This window comes from Primulina huaijiensis, chromosome 17 (assembly GCF_012295235.1).
Source record: "Primulina huaijiensis isolate GDHJ02 chromosome 17, ASM1229523v2, whole genome shotgun sequence".
Classification (NCBI taxonomy): Eukaryota; Viridiplantae; Streptophyta; class Magnoliopsida; order Lamiales; family Gesneriaceae; genus Primulina; species Primulina huaijiensis.
Genome location: NC_133322.1, coordinates 16,537,554 through 16,555,462, shown reverse-complemented (window position 1 = coordinate 16,555,462; position 17,909 = coordinate 16,537,554). Strand labels below are relative to the sequence as shown.

General features: G+C 37.4%; 2 protein-coding genes across 3 annotated transcripts; one reads left to right on the top strand and one right to left on the bottom strand.

Moving 5' to 3' along the window:
- Positions 1-5,519: 5,519 nt before the first annotated feature.
- On the top strand, positions 5,520-6,927 carry LOC140963438 (transcription factor AS1-like). The gene has a single exon (XM_073422767.1). It carries the CDS (start codon positions 5,611-5,613, stop codon positions 6,637-6,639), a length of 1,029 nt encoding a protein of 342 aa, XP_073278868.1. The 5' UTR covers positions 5,520-5,610; the 3' UTR covers positions 6,640-6,927.
- Positions 6,928-7,488: 561 nt separating this feature from the next.
- LOC140962383 (transcription factor MYB3R-5-like) lies at positions 7,489-17,382 on the bottom strand. 2 transcript variants are annotated; one of them, XM_073421250.1, is made up of 9 exons: positions 17,171-17,382; positions 16,140-16,191; positions 15,911-15,968; positions 14,978-15,072; positions 14,756-14,859; positions 14,439-14,567; positions 9,553-9,700; positions 8,622-9,405; positions 7,489-7,827 (listed from the first exon to the last, which is right to left on the bottom strand). In XM_073421250.1, the coding sequence occupies exons 1-9, from the start codon at positions 17,314-17,316 to the stop codon at positions 7,808-7,810; spliced, it is 1,536 nt and encodes a 511-aa protein (XP_073277351.1). In that variant the 5' UTR covers positions 17,317-17,382; the 3' UTR covers positions 7,489-7,807. The 2 variants fall into 2 exon arrangements, with proteins under 2 accessions (XP_073277351.1, XP_073277350.1); XM_073421249.1 differs by having other exon boundaries at positions 8,622-9,700.
- Between the last annotated feature and the right edge of the window lie 527 nt (positions 17,383-17,909).

Sequence of the window (17,909 nt, the reverse complement as noted above, 5' to 3'; positions counted from 1 at the left end):
GTGGCTCTGCCGGTTGTTCTAAATGAAATATTATGATTTAATACTAACATCTAACAATCTAACTTTTACTTTCCGCATTTAACTTTTACTTTCCTGCAACTAACTTTTTATTTTTCGCACCTAACTTTTACTATACTGCAACTAACTTTTACTTTCCCGCAACTAACTTATTAAATCATTTATTTCATTTAAGCAATAGCGTGGCTCTGCCGGTTGTTCTAAATGAAATATAATGATTTAATTTAACATTTACTTTATGCAATTATATATTTATATAGTTATATATATAATCATAGGTACCATATATAAAATATCGGTGAATTCGGTATTTTCTATAGTGGGAACTATATTATATTAGGTGTGTGTTTAAATATTTAATTTTCTTGGAACCATTATTTATGGTGGTTTCCTTTGTTTTACTTTTAGTTAAACAATATTACATAAACCAAGAATAAATCCTTGATACTTGACAAAATTAATAATTTGTAAACTTCATTATTACATTTGGTAATTTAAAAATTAATAAATTTAAACTTAAAATAACCTCTCTGTGGATCGATCTCGTACTTACGAAATATATTACTTGCAAACAACCTACATTTGGGTGAATTATAATTTAAGTAGTAACACACACCACAAATAACTGAGAATTCCTTTCACTCATTCTTTATTTTGTTTTCTTCTCTGCACTTAAATATCACTTTTCACTTCTGTTTTGAATTTATGGAATAATTTTCTTTAGGCTAAGACCATAATAGGGCGAAACAATACTTTTTTTGATATTTGGTTTATTTTCAATATATTAATTTTCTTGATTATAATTATGGATTGATGTTAGTTTAAAATTTCTTGTTAATATCCTGATCAACTATTTACATGTTTGTTGATTAATCACGAATCGGAAGATGATTGGTTAAATATAGCGACAAAGACATCATCAACACATGGTTAAACCGACCAGAAATAGTATTCAGTTTCAATATGCGGTTTTAGGTGAAAACTGAAATTCTACGAAGATTTAATGCGTTTAGATCTAATTAAATTCAATTAGAAATAATTGGACTGTTATATTTAAATAAGTTTATTAACTCGAGGAATCGTTTAATAAATAAAAATGGGGATTTCATCATGATTGTCAAGAATTAAATAATTAATTGAATTTTTACACGTGTCAACATAGTAGAATTTTTACCCCGAAGATGCACTTGGCCGGGTTGAGTTTAATCCCGTGGGACACAAGTGTAGCAAATGTCTCCTCCAAGTCGGGGATGAAACAAGAAATCTGCCAGGACTTTTCAGGATGTCATCTACATAAACTTCAAAATTCCTTCCCAACTTGCTTCATGAAGACCCGGTTCATTAAGTGCTGATATGTAGCTCCGGTATTTTTCAATCCAAAAGGCATGACCACATGGCAAAATGTGCCTCCAGACGTAATAAAACTTGCCTTGTCTTGATCCGCGTTGGCCAGGGGGATTTGGTGGTATCCCTGATAGGCGTCCACAAAACTGAGCAATTCAAAACCAGAAGTGGAATCCACCAACTGATCAATCTGGGGGAGAGGATAACAATCCTTGAGACAAGCTTTATGGAGATCCCTGAAATCTACGCACATTCTCCATTTTCCTGTAGTTTTTGGAACCAATGCCACATTCGAGAGCCATGTAGGGAATTGTACCTCTCGAGTGTGCCCGGTTTGCAAAAGTTCCCAGACTTGTGCGTCAATCACTTTGTCTTTCTCCGGACCAAAGTGTCTCTTTTTATGTTTCACAGGGCGGACTCCCGAGATGATGTTCAACCTATGTTCGGTCACCAATGGTGAAATCCCGACCAGTTCCTTGACCAGAAAGAGGTGGGTCACTTCGAAGAACCCGAGAATTTTCTTGGTTTGTTCTTCAGGTAGAAGCCATAACTACGCCTTGAAATCAAATTCCCACAGACGGTGCTAATGATATGATCCGGGTGAAAAAGGGTATGAGATGCGTTGGTAATTTCACCTGGTCGGGTTATGAAAATGATGAGGAATGAGAGTTTTAGTGAGATGTGTCCAAACCAAAAGCTTTTTCTTCCAAGAAAAACCAAAGATAACCTGCAAACATAAAGATAACCACCTGAATAGGCGTCGGAGGGATGTCTGGCATGGCCACACCGATGCTAAAGTCAGCATGTTGATGAGAAAAAGCTATACAACAAAGAGAAAATGATGTAGGAATTGTGTGGACACGATATATATGTGAATCCCCCCTTGCAATTTTGAGCAAACTTGATATTTATAGGAAGGAAGATAATGATGACCTTGTTTTCAGTGCCTACTTACCACTTATAGCCATCTAACATCAAGTTCCTGTCACACCGATCTGCCCTTTCCATCACGTCAAATCAGTACGATTCTGTCAGGTACGCTTATTGAGATAAGATATCACCTGCTCTCGTACTCGAGTGCAGTACTATTACCGAGGCAACCCGGGTAGAGAGTCATTACCCGAGAATTTGTCTGGAAGCCAGGACTTCTGACAGCCCGGAGAGATGTTGTCCCGGGAATATATTTTCTCGGGTGATGGTAGACCGGGATATATGATGTCTCGGCATATATGAAACGTCTGCTTAATCGTTTTGTTTAAAAAGTACTAGAAAGAGATTTTTTTTTCAAACCTCACTTAGCATTCGGCTGAAACATAAAATATTTTTATAAAATATTTGCTCCATTTTAAAATAATAAATCCAACTAGTATTTGAAAATCAATGGAAATAGTTTAGCATAAAAGTTATCCAATATTTACCAACCTAAAAAGCAATAAACCCGAAAAGTATCATTATCTCAAAAACCACTCAAAAAGCATAAATAAATGGTCTTAAAAATATTTTAGCATAATCTTAAACATAAATCATAAGTGCGGAAAACTAGCGTCGGTCGTCGGGTTATGTGCACCTTCAATCCAGCAAAGTCAACCATCAAGACCTCCATAATCATTATTATCATAATCACATGCATCAATCACACATAATGAGTCTAAAGACTCAACACATCATATCTTTGATAACAAATAATACGTATACAGATCACATACAACAATAAAAAATACTTGTACTTTAAAATATCGTTTTCATGAAGATGCATAAACATAAACATTTTCGTAAATATTTTCGTGATGCATAAAACTTTAAATAAAAACATTTTCATATACGAACCCCCCGAGCCAACTCCCAAAATACTCGAGCCAAACCCAAGCCAACCCACCTAGGGACCCTACTGACCAACCCTGACCCCTGGACCTAGCTCTTAACTCGCTCAAACCCTCCAAAACCGAGCTACAAATTCTGCATGAGTGTGTGTAAGGTGTTCTAGTTGCACTAGGACTCCTAGCTAGCCTAGGGCTCTTCCAGCCGAGCCACCACCGAACCACCATGACCCTAACTTACCTTGGACCACGCCCAGACCATATCTAGACCAACCCAAGCCCTGGACGCGAGCAGCAATCTTCGTGAACGAGACAACCATGTGCTTCGTCACGTTTTGCTCAAGCCAGCAGCCACCCAAGCCGCACCAGCCCCTACTCAGACCCTTGTGCACCCTCGTGGACCTAAGGACCTAGCCTAGCCCAGCCCAAACCCCCTGGCCGAGCCATCTCTCCCTGAACAACTTCTGCAAACCTGCGCTACTCTCCCTGAAGCTCTCGGGTGGAGTCCTAGCTAGGACTCCTCCCCAACCCATGGTCTCGAATCCTAGCGTGGCTAGGACTCTTCCCCTGACCCACACAAGCCAAGCCACAAACCCCCATCAACCGAGCCCTTTGAACACATGATAGGAAAGTGGTCCCAACTTGTTTTCTACCGTGAATTCAGCATGTTGTTGTGTGATTAGGACCCTTAAATTTTGTGTAAAAACAACCCATATCACTTCCTAGTCGTGGAAGCCCCTTAGATACATGTTTTTCATGATTTTTGGATCAAAACCCATGCTTTAAAAATCACCCTAGATGCATGTACGAAAATGTCAATGTGTTCTTGTTTTTCATGAAATTTCAAACATAAATATATAATATGGTGTGATGATGAGTAAAAGAAGAATATGACGTGCCTTTGCGTTTTAAACACACGATTAAACGTTGATGATTGAAGAACGACGACAAGGAGACGACGGCTTGAATTTCCTAGCAATTAACGATGTTTTCTTAGTTGTTTTCCCAAACTTTTTTCTTGAATTGGAGGTGTGTGCCGTGACTTGAAGGGAGAGAAAAGAATTTGAAGATTTGTGGGGTGTGGGGCGCGGGATTTTTAGGAATTATGGGGTAGAATTACATATTATATAGTTAATTAAGTTAATAATTAAGCTTAGGCCCATTAGTGGATTAATTAGGCCCAAATAAGCTCATTAGTGCTTAATTAAAATATTAAAATTAATTTTGCTTGAATAAGTTTGTGAATTTATTAGCCGGGTTGCCAAAACGTTAGCGTTTTTGTTAAAAATCCAACACCGATAAAAATTACGCCTCGGCGTATAAAATCACCTCAAAACCTCATATTTTCAAAAATAAGAAAAAACATCCCCCTTAATTTAAATAATTAAAAAAAATTAAACAATAAAAACATTTTCTATTTTTCAGCTCTCGGTCTCCGTTCCTCGATCGCAACTTGAATAACCTTTTAAAAATACATTTTAATGCAACCATGTAGAAAAGTATATTTTAAACATATCAACATGCACAACATAATTAATTCATGCAATTAAAATATTTAATTAAAATACAAGAGAATTTAATAACTTGTATGTATGTGGTTCGGGTGGACCTTTAAATTTTCGGGGCGTTACAATATATTTGCCCGGTTATCTGTCGGATTGGTCTAAAACTACTAATAACATCCATGACCCGGGATCATCTAATACCCATGACCCGGGCCTCCTGGGGTATCAATAATTATATTGAGATACTTGACAGACACAGCCTTCTTTGTGGTTGAACTTATGAGATGTTTCTTGACTAGAGTCAAATATGTTTTTTGTGCAGAAATTTGAATATTGATCGTATTAACTTGCAGTCTGCTTGTATATTAAGGCCTTGGCTACTATTAAGATTTCAATTGCATGCATTTTGAACCTGTTTCTTGCTGTGTCTAGTTCTAAATTGCTTAAATAGAGGCTGATTCTTGTTTTCTTTCAATTTTTTTTGTCCACTGTGGCATCATATAATCTGACTATTATCTTATGATCTTATCTACCATATGTACCAATTTGCTGAATTTAATAATCTTTTTTTGTCCGCTTGATGTATTAATTTCTTTCTTAGATCCGGCACTATTTTGGCAGGCCTTTTAAAGTGGCCAGCTATATTTTTGCTGCTGATTTGAATGCCCTGTTGAGTTTCTGGTGTATTGTAAATTCGTAATGTGTAATCTTAATGAACCTTGACCAAGGTTTGCACTATTTACCTGGGTTAAAAAGGCTTTTTACGATAATGGTTTCTCCAATACATTAAAAGACCTTGTTAGCGTTCATTACTGTGGTCTTTGAACGCTTTTCATTTTTCTTGGATGTGATTTTCTGATGTATGACATTTTATCAGCTAATGATGAAGAATTTGAGGCCATGGACAGTGGCGTTTGCACGGAGAAATGAAGGAAAGGCAGCGGTGGCGACCTGAGGAGGATGCTTTGTTGCGTGCTTACGTTAAGCAATATGGCCCTAGAGATTGTCACCTTTTGCCAGAGCGCTTGAACAAACCTATGAACAGGGATGCCAAATCCTGCTTAGAAAGGTGGAAGAACTATCTCAAACCCGGTATCAAGAAAGTTTCCCTAACTGAAGAGGAGCAAAGTCTTGTTATCCATCTTCAATCCAAACACGGCAACAAATGGGAAAAAATCGCGGCTGAAGTTCCTGGGAGAACTGCCAAAAGACTTGGAAAGTGGTGGGAAGTTTTCAAAGAAAAACAACAGCGGGAACAGAAGGAGAACAACAAGATTATCGAACCAATTGAAGAGGGCAAATGCGACCGTATACTGGAGACCTTCGCAGAAAAGCTCGTAAAAGAACGAGCCACCGCCTCCCAAGGGATTAAAGTGGCAACTTCAAATGGTGGTTTTCTTCATACAGATCCGCAGGCACCTTCTACGGCACTACCGTCGTGGCTTGCTAGTTCTAGCATGGGCACTTTCGTTAGGCCACCGTCCCCATCTGTAACTTTAAGTCTCTCCACCTCGACTGTTACACCCACGCCATCATTACCATTGTTGCAAACTGAGAGATTATCCAATAACAATAGCCCCTCACATGGTTTAAGCAATTTGCCCTGTCTTGGGATAGCTCCTCTATCTGGCGAGAATCCATTACTTGTGGAACTCATGGAAAGCTGCAGAGATTTAGAAGAAGGGCATTGTGCTTGGGCGGCGCATAAGAAAGAAGCAGCCTGGAGATTGAAGAGGGTAGAGTTGCAGTTGGAATCGGAGAAAGCGTGCCGAAGAAGGGAGAAAATGGAGGACATAGAGGCAAAAGTGAAAGCACTTGAGGAAGAACAGAAAGCAGCTCTTGACCGGATTGAAGCTGAATATAGAGAACAGCTAGCAGAATTGAGGAGGGAAGCCGATGTGAAAGAGCAAAAGCTGGCTGAGCAGTGGGCCTTGCTAACTTTATCAAACAGATGAGATGTCGATCTATTGCCGCCGAGCCTACTGGCCGATAAAAGTTTTTTTGGTTTCGTGGATTTGGCTTAATCGTCCTCATCGCGTTCGTCTTTACATATATTGAGCTCAATAACTCCATATTCGTTCCGATAATTTAGCCACCACTGTATCAGCTTGAACTACATGACCAGGACTTGAATTTCATCAACATGACTAAATTATCTCAGTTTCTTTATAGGCAAGTCTTGTAAACGTGTGCTTTTAACGTTAGGAAGGACTGTAATGGGTTGATGTTTTCGTGTCATTAAGAATATTAAAAAGATTTATGGTTTTATGCTTGGAATACATATGCAACCACGTGTGCTTCTTTAGACTTGATGGATCCAAAAATACCATATGACATGAAATGCTTCCAATAGTGAGTTGTGTTAAACTTATAAACTAAGTTACAATCGCCACTACCACATGGATTTAATGACATAAACCTCTCCTCTTTAAGGAAGAGACATGAGTTCAAACCTATTAAAATATATATATATATATATATATCATTTAATGACACGGTCTATGATTCTCCACGGTGTCATCCTTGGTGTTCCCCAAGTGTAATCCTTCCCATCTTTTGGATACCTTAGTACCCAAACACTCGCTTTGATGTCGGTCATGCTTATAATATATTCGGTACAGCCTGTTCAATCTGGTTTAGATCATTATATTGTATGATATGCAAAGATGACATTCATTGTGTCACTGAAATTTAGTTTTTCGAGTTAGTTTGGCCAGGAAAGGCGTTAAAAATTTATGTTCAAGTTTAGTTTGGCTAAGGAAATGCTCACATGCATGCTAAAATTATACACTAGGTTACAAACAGAATGCAACGAGTGAAATCATATCCTTAAGAGAAAAGGTTATAATCTATCCTACAAGGCTCTGAGATCATAAAGATAAACTGAACTTTCATTGTAAAAAATACCAGCCTATTTTTATTTAGGGCACAACTGTACAAATCGATTGCTGCTTGACAAGAGTTTAGAGGGAGTTCTTAGGAAACATCAGTAACTTTAAAGCTCTGATGGCAACAATAGACTTACTCTTTCGAAGATTATAGAAGTCCAAGCTGAGAGGAACGTTTGTTCGTCTGCAGCAACCTTGACTACATGCTCTCTTACATTCTTCAAATCCTATCACTTCAGAAGCAACATTCTTTATCTGAGCAACACAAACAAGCAACGAAATGAAGTAAATAATTAGACTCTGAACGTATTTACCAAAATGTTAGGAAATTAAGATTTAGAAGAATGCACATCAATCAGAACTAGCGAGAGAATCACTCGGTGCTCATCATTGGTCATTTGCAATGAGCAGTACTCAATTCATTTACAAACAGCAGCATAGAGGGACACATTATAGGAAAAGGTGCTAGATGCATTGCATCATAAGAACTTTGAAAGAACAGAAGTTCGATAATATAACCAATTCAAGAGGAAGCCCCACAGTAAGAAAAATTTAGACCACCTATCCTTAGCACCAAGGCCACACATAAGATGTATACAACCAACAGCGAAAACAGTATTTTTGTATTGGGGGGTAAAACTAAAATACTGAAACAATGGGAAAACTAAAATATTAATGGGGACCACCCCATCTGGTTCCATAATGCCAATCTTATATATAGTAGCCTTGCTGGCTACTGTCCTTAATATTGATTTTCTTTAGCATCATAGTTGATGGATTTGAAATTCGTTAACTTTTTTTGGGATTACATTATCTTGAGTCCCTCATAGTAGGAACTGCTCCGGCCATAAAATATTCAACCAAACAAAAAAATATATACTTCCAAGAAATTGATAATCTTACACGCACAGAAGTGAGTAAAGGTTGTGTATGGAAACATCGCTGTATGCTATATACAAGTGAAAAAAACCACGCTTTGAGGTTTATAACATGAAGCATGACCAATCTTGCCGGGACTACAAAAGGAAAACTTAAATGAAATAAATTACCTCGTCTTTGACGTGTGTAGAACTTTGTATAAGGAGGGATTAGTTTGACCATTGAGTCCTCTGATTTAGCGTCATCGTCGCAATAACCTTGCTCCATGTTCTCGGCAAAATTAAGCTGCTTCCCAACATATTTAGGGACATAATTCCTTCTGAAACTTAACCTGTATGGTGGAGATGCATCAAAAGACTTGATGCTGCTTAAACCTGAATCAGTATCACAAATACTGTCCGGACATAAACTATCGTTTTGCAACCCAACTTTTTGGGAAATATCCATGTCATTGTGATCACCGTGAGGTAAAATTGCTTCCCTGTGCCGTGTTTTGCTCTTTCTCTTTCTTAGTATGGATGGAGTATTTGAAAAACTTTTTGCAGCAAATTTCAGAATAGATTCAGGAGTTCGTAAAAATGAGCTACCACCTTTTACACTTTGGGGAGTGAGAAAAGTATTAGGTGGCGTTTCTAAACTAATTTCTGAGTCAGACTGCATCAAGGAATTATTTTGAAAGTTAGAATCTTGATGGAGATAATTGTCCAAATACGGTGGCGAGTAGTATAGAGTTCCCTGCATTGGAAAATTATAAGGTGATGGTTCTCCAAGTGTCTGGCATCTATCAACTTCATCATATATTCCATGTCTCTCAATCTCGGATTCTAACTTTGATGGGATAGTATCTGCTTCTGATGGGAACGGCTCACATTTAGTGAGCTCAGAATTGGTAAACTTGCTCTGCAGATTAACAGTTGAGGCATCAGGATTCTTTGCTATAATTTTCGGATCATCCTGCCGAACAACAGTTGAGGCAGTAATATCAGGATTCTCCGTTATATTCCCTGGATCATCCCTCCCATCTTCAACTTTATCAATATCTGTGGGTCCAGATGAAACTAAGGCAGTTATTTTAAATCCTTTATCTGAAACAAAATGTACCTCTCCAACTAAAGCTGTTCTATTGATTTCTCTGACACCATTTTGGGTGACATGTTTGGCAACTGGAGGAAGGTTCCCAGTGGCCAGATAAAAATCTAACTTCTTCTTCAGAGAGCTGTTCCAGTGATTCTTGATTGCATTATCAGTTCTGCAGATGAAATCCAGTCACTATACGCCTGAGAACATCAATTGTAAACAGAACTACGAACCCTTTTCTTTATGTAAAAAGATCATCTGATAGATGACATGACCCACCTGATGACAAACCTTTTACGGAGACGAATAAATGAAAAATACCATTTCAACTAGGCTTATCAACCCTACTCAAGGACCAACAGTGTTAGTTTCCTTTCCGGAATCACAAATCTCAGTTACATGATTTTGGAATTAATTTAATGTATAACTCTTTTCCTATTAACTTTTGTGACTTGAATATCGAGCAGAGCTTGTGGATTAATTCCAAATATTCAAGAGTTGAACTAGTCAAAGGTAAGTTTTTTGATGTAGTGGGTTAGTGGGTAAATGGCTAGGAAGTTATTTAACTTCTAGTTGGTTTTCTCATTCTACGTTCTATAAAAGGCTTGTAATTTGTAGTTTGTACGAAGGTGTTCATTCAGAAACTTCAACGAGAGTTTATGGAGTGAGAGGAACAGGGAATAAGCTGAGGGATCACTTGCATAACTCTTGTATTTGAAAGAATGAAACTTGTTCTAAAAATCAAGGTCACAGTAAAAAAAAAAAAAGCAGAAATGCTTTGTGTGATAAAGAAGGGCATTTCAAGCGTGATTGTCCAAAGAGGAGGAAGAAGAAGTCGAAGGATGATGACCAGAATAAGAAAGCTAATATCAGCAGAGGCCCTCATGGCTCTTTCTTATGCATTGACATCTTCCTCTGGAAATCACATTGAGTATTGGATCTTAGACTCTGAATGCACCTTTCACATGAGTTACAATAAGGTATGGCTTCAAAACTTTAAAAGTTTATCAGGGCCTAAAGTACTTATCGGGGATGATAAAGCATGTGCAGTGGAAAGAATAGGAATTGTGAGTCGAAAATTACATGATGGCATGGTGAGGACGTTGCATGATGTGAGATACATTTCTGAGCTTGAGAAGAATCTTATCTCACTTGGTGAATTTTATAAGGCTTGATATACTTTCACCGGAAACAACAAAAGCTTGAGGATTATCAAGGGATCCATGGTCATGTACAAAGAAGAATTGAGACATGGGTTATATCATCAATTAGGGAAAGTTGTGACGGATTCATTCTATAATATTGTCACCGGGCTGGTGGCACAAGAGGTTGGGGCATGTGAGTCACAAAGGTATTCAGGAACTCAAGAAGCAAGGAACATTAGGGGATCATCTTGAGGATGGTTTGGGATTTTGTGAGTATTACACTTGGTAAATCTCACAAGGTGAAATTCAGCACTAGACAACATACAACCAAACAAAAATTGGACTGCATACATGTGGACTTATGGAGACCAACAAAAACTCATTCACGGTGCAGTGTACTCTTGACCATATTGGATGATTATTCCAGAAAACTATATGTCTATCCACTTGTCTTGCCTTCAAAATGTTCAAGGAATGGAAGACACTGATTGAAACTCAATCAGGGATGAGTATCAAGGCCATAAGGACTGACAATGGAATGAAATTCTTGTCAAGGGAGTTCAAGAATCTATGTGCAAAAGGAAGAATATTAAGGCACAGGACTGTACCAGGTAATCCCAAACAAATGGCTTGGCTGAAAGGTTATCCTTGCTTGAGAGAATATGATGCATTTCATTGGTGTAAATCAGCCAAAAGCATTTTGGGTAGAAGCTCTCGTCCCAACAAGATACTTGATAAATAAGTGTCTTTCTACCTCATTAAATTTCAAAACACCACAGGAAATCTGGAGCGGAAATTGTCCTATTATAATATGTTAAAAACTTTTGGTTGCTTAGAACATGTTCACACCAGGCAAGATAAACTGGAGGCTAGGACATTAAAGTGTATTTTCTTGGGATAACTAGAAGGTGTTAAAGGCTACAAACTTTTGTGCCTGGAGTCTGGGTACAAGAAATGCTTCATCGGCAGAGATGTGGTGTCCGAGGAAGATGAAATGGTGATGAGGAAGGAGGGGATAAAGGACCTGGAAGAAACTCCATCTAATTCAAAGAAGAGGAGACTACTCAGTGGGAAATACCACACTCCACTGAGAAGACTGAACAAAACTTGTCTCAAAGAATTGAGGAGCAAGGGGAATCCCCTCACCCTACTGAAAACTTGGAGGAGCCAACACAATATAATTTGGCCAGGGACAAGATCAGGAGACAAATTATACCATCTGACAGGTATGGCTATGCTGACATAATTTCTTATTCTTTGGCTGTAGGGGATAACATACAGGAACAGGGGAAACCAACAACTTATGTGGAGGCTGTACAAATAAAAGATAGCTTGAGATGGATACAAGCTATGGAGAAGGAGAAGATGATGTTCATAAAGGTCTATAAAACATGTTAGTTGGTGGATAGACCTCAAGGGTAGAAGCTGATATATTGCAGACGGATTTATAAGAAGAAGGATCATATAAATCCAGGTAACCTCCCCAGGTATAAGGCAAGGTTGGTTGCAAGGGGATTCTTTCAACATGAAGGAGTGGATTTTGGTGAAGTTTACTCACCAGTTGTAATGCACAGATCAATTGACACAACAGAACTTGGAATTGCATCAACTTAATGTTAAACTACATTCGTCTATGGAGATTTGGATGAGAAAATCTTCATGGAGCAACCTGAAGGATTTCTGAGTAAGGGGAAGGAAGACAAAGTATCTTTGCTGAAGAAATCATTGTACAGGTTGAGGCAGCCTCCGAGGCAATGGAATAAGAAGTTCAATGCATTCATGGAAAGTCAAAAATTCAAGAGATGCAATTCGGACCTTTGTGTGTATTTGAAGAAGAAACACAATCAGGATCACATCTACCTTTTGACATACGTAGATGATATCTTGATTGCAAGCCGGGATAAAATACAAATACATCTATTGAAGGCTAGATTAAAGCAAGAATTTGAGATGAAGGAGATTGGTGAAGCAATAAAAATCCTAGGCATGGAAATTGCAAGGGACAAAAGAAAGGGGCTTCTATATCTCACTCAAAAAAAGTATTTGGAAAATGTACTTAAAAGATTCAGTATGTTTGATGCTAAGGGAGTCCAGTTACCAATGACATCTCATTTCAAGTTGTCCAAGGATCTACCAACAAAAACAGAGGAGGAAGAGGATTATATGGATAAAATACCATATGCCAATGTTGTGGGGTCTATTCTGTACGCCATGGTATGAACAAGACCTGACTTGGCATATGCAATGAGCGAAATCAGTAAGTTTATGTCAAAACCCGGGAAGATTCTTGGGATGCTGTCAAGTGGACATTAAAATACTTGAAGGGAACAATGAATTATGGCATGAGATTTGAGGGATTAGACTCAAAAGACTGGGGATTAGACTCAGGAGATGGAGGAGGAGCTGGAATAATCGATGGATACAGTGATTCAGATTTTGCTGGGTGCAAAAACAGCATGGATGCAAAGAGAGCAGGAAATCACTTTATGGTATATTCATCGCGTTTGGGATTGCAATAAGCTGGAGATCAAGCTTGCAAGCAGTGGTGACACTCTCCACAACTGAAGTTGAGTTCATATCATTGACCAAAGCAGTAAAAAAAAGCCTTACGGATCAAGGGATTCTTAAGGGAGCTCGGGATTGAACATAACAAGTGGGAAATTTATTCTGATAGTCAAAGTGTGATTCACTTGGCCAGAAATCAAGTGATTCATTAGAGGACTGAGCATGTGGATGTGAAACTATACTTCATCAAGGAGAACATTATGCACATCAAAGCAGACTCCAGACAATCCAGCAAATATGTTCACTAAGGTTATACACACTGCAAACTTCGAGGATTGTTTGCAAAGGACAAGGATCAAAGGCTCTTGAATTTAACAATGAAGAAGGAGATTTGTGGATTAATTCCAAATATTCAAGAGTTGAACCAGTCAAAAGTTAGTTTTTTGATGTAGTTGGTTAGTGGATAATGGCTAGGAAGTTATTTAACTTATAGTTGGTTTTCCTCATTCTATGTTCTATAAAAGGCTTGTAATTTGTAGTTTGTACGAAGGTGTTCGTTCATAAACTTCAATAAAAGTTTAAGGAGTAAGAGGATCAGGGAATAAGCTGAGAGATCACTTGTACAACTCTTGTATTTGAAGGAATGAAACTTGTTCTGAAAATGTTCTTTGTTTCTCTTCTATAAGTTTTCACATATTTACACATCACATATTCCTCCAACTTTGTACGCATATTCCTCCAACTTTATACAATATTCCAATAACTATTTCCGCTGCCAAAACTCAACAGGGCCAACGCTCTGTTTATGGGAAAAAAAATTAACTAATATAATGGCTAAAACTTTCTGCTGTTATAGCCAAGTAAAAGGTAAACATACTGATTCAACCAACGAATCAGAAAATCAACTTGCTATGCTTGTCGTAGATTACAAGAAGCGAATTAAACCCAAACACTTGATAAACATAAAAGCTCATAGTGCCTACTCCAACCCAAAAAACCTGCTCCTTCTAAATGTCAGTTTTCAGTATATTCACACTAACTTTCAAGACAAAAAATTGAAGAAAATGATTTTCATCAGAATGGTTTTTCTTTTTCGACAAAGTGGCATAGCAAAATTTAAAAAGGCCATGAATTTTAACCATACAAGTCAAAAGATAAAACCAACAACGCACGTTTGACAGTACAGGCTACGATTAAGAGGGAAATCATATGAAATTCCTCTCTTGCTCTTAAAAAATTATGATGGTGGAATGATGATACCTTCCAGGTAGAAGCTTAGCTAATTCAGCCCATTTATTCCCATGAGTCCGATGAGCATTAAGCAAAGAAAATTCCTCCTCCAAAGTCCAAGCCTCCTTCTTAATGTGTGGGTTCAAATGATTGTGCCACCTGAACATTGTTAACGAAATTGGTTCACCTTTATGCAGTGAATGCATAAGAAAATTTGGAAGTGCAACACATCAAGAAAAATTAGAACCTCCAGAAATTGCTAAATATGTAATTATGGTGAAAGGGTGAATCGATAATCAGATATTCACATAAAAACATTATCCACTAGGCATCGTTTGTGATGTTACCTCTCACGACATTGCTTTCCAATTCGACCAGGCAATGATTTTGCTATGACTGACCATTTTGTGGGTCCATATTTAGCTACCAGTTCTGTAATTTTCTCATCCTCCTGTAAGTAATATCAGCAGTACAATTTTTTAATCACAAACATGTAAGATCATGAATTCATGATAGAACTTTTCAAAAGTAAAACAACAAGTGCTACCAGAGACATTTTAACTCCCAACCTCTTGAGTCCAGGGACCTTTAACAAGTTCTGGATTAAGAACTTTTTGCCATCGATGTAAGCACTGCACTTCTGATCTATTTGGAAAGAACTCAGCTGCATGAACATCAATGTGAGGACAGGATTCATACATTGAGAATTAATACAGTGGTGTGGACGCATATCTATCGTAAGACACAACATGATTAAATTGTTGAACTACTCTGTATAATTACTAAAGATATTTACCATATTAAGTGTCACGTCCATGAAGACCCACTTGGTTAAAGAATAACTCACTTTTTACTGTAAAGTGTCTTAAGGATTAGATGTGTGCATCTCAAACTAATGTTTGTATATCTGATTTCAAATATATCCATTTTCTTTAATCAACATTTACAGATAATAAAAAATTAAAGTGCTACGGGGTCAAGTACATTGGGGCCTAGAAAATCAGGAGTCAGGACAACTCTTTTAATCCACAAGAGTATACTACAAGAAGTAACTAGAGTAAGGGAAAGAAGAATGAACATATGAGGCTAGAGTTTGTTATAAGAAAGGCATAGAAGATTGTTTGTCTGGCTAGCTTCATGCTAGAGCAAGGTAAGATTTGCTAGAGCAAGGTAAGATAGTGACTTTCTTCTCATAAAAGCATTTAATCCTTGGCTGCTCAGATTAATTTTCTTACTTGATCAGTCTATTTTGTTATTCTCGTTGTTTGATTTGTGTGGTTGTATCAAAATTACACAAATAATACTGAGTATTTAAGTGATACAACATATGCTAATTGGGAAATGTAATATCTTCCTTATTCCAACAAGCAATTTCGTAAATGGTTTTTCACGACACCTGCTAAATCGGAATTACTAAATCAGAAAGTCGCATTGAAATTGCAAATAGAGATCAAAGGCAAACTGCACCACAGATAAAAGTGAGCAATTTTGAAAGATTATACCTATTTTTTTCCAACACTTCCCTCTGAAATCTGTAACAGCTCTTTTTAGTGTATCATCCTAAAGAAATATCACCGACACACTTATAAATTGTAAGAACATTAATATCAACTTGAAGGTTGTAAAAAATTAAACAGAAAGAAACATGTTGCTTCTTTTTTTTTTGATAGGAAACATGTCGCTTCATGAACCTCTGCAGATTGTTTAACTCCATTTGAAACAAATTCTTACCTCATCTCTAGTCCAACCTCCCTTTGCTCTTCTAATTGGACCAGTAGTTCTTCTGTAGAAACAAAACATGTGGCTTACGTTTTAGGTTTATCAAACCATGGTTTAGGCTTTTAGAATGCAAGACACCATACAAAGCATGCAATTTACTATATAGTGTGCTAAACTAACAAATAAAAGCAATAGTCCCATGCTTGATACTATAGACCAAAATCAGGTACACGAGAAATAGGTTGTAGAATTGACATACACAATCTTAGTAAAGCTAAATTACCCCGCAAGACTTCACCATGTATTCGATGCTGGAGAGGCTTTTTATTGTTCAATAAATGTGTCTCATACACAGATCATTATCCAAGGTGATAATCGCATTTTATCATCACGAGCTCTTTTTTATTAAAAGAGAAATTTTGATATTTTATCGATCCAATAACAAGGGAAAAAATGTATACTTCTATGGGAGAGGATTCAGCAATTGCTAAAACAAGATCAAGGAGTTAAAGCTACCGTCTTGAACATTCTTTTCAAAATGCGGAACTCTCAGTCTATTTATGTAAGAAAGCAAAGCATCGCAACCAAACTAACGAAAATGCTAAAGCTTTAGCTCAATGAGACTGGGTGTTCCACATTTTGGAAGAGAAAGCAAAGCATCATAAATTCATAATTCATAACCAAACTAACTTACATGCTAAATCTTTAGCTCAATGAGATATATGATCACATGCAACAAAGTGATGATTAACAGGAAAATACCCGATCCCAATTCCAAACCCAAAAAAGAAAAAAGAAAAAAAAGCTAGTCATTCTTAACAACTCAACGACCCACGTAATACATACTGGAAACATCAACAAATAATTATTGGATAATAGAAGCACTATACTGATACAAGGAAAAGGATAACAATACAAGACCAGGATCACATTCAGAATCATGAATCGTACAAACTAAGAGTAAAGTTTCAATCACATTAGGAAAGACATAAAACAAATACTTCACTCGAACACTAAAATTGAACAAGTCACGACAGCAATACCTATGAGCTGATGAAATGCTGGTGGGACTTCTTACACTGGGTGACTTCACGACAGTGTTGCTACTGTTCTCAGAAACTGAAGATCTTGAAGCAGCTGTAGATTGCTTATTCTCAAGGCTAAACTCATCTTGTTTCTCCTCTGCCATTTAATCCCTCAACTCATAGCCTTTCAAAATTCCCCAACTTCCTAAATTCAAAAATAGAATAAATCAAAAGCACTTTCATATACTAATCAAATCAAACAAAACTCTTAAGCCTAAAACCAAAATTTCTCACACGTAAGCTAAGTCCGGATCTCAAAAACCAAATAACAATCCAAAAAAAAACCTAAATCAGAGAAAGAATAACTTAAAAAACTAACCAAAAAAAAAACAAAGCAAAACCTAGGATAAAGACATACATGGGTACGTCGATTAATCNAGACGGAAGCGTTACCGTGACGGCTGTTGACGGTTGACCGTTGCCGTTAGAAATGAGTTTGAACCTAAAACGGCACATTTATTTAGTTAAGCCACTAGTTAATCTGCCAGGATTTATATTGGCTGTCGGATCAGAAATTGATGGTCGAGATTTCATGGATGTAAAGATATTGATTCTTCGGTCACCAATTAGGATCTGAGAGGGGTGCGATCGGGTGATGATTTGTGATTCCTTTTGGTTGATGAGAGATGATCGTTAGATTATCATGTGTAAAAGTTCCAACGGCGGGGATTCATGCAACTCTATAATCAATACTAGC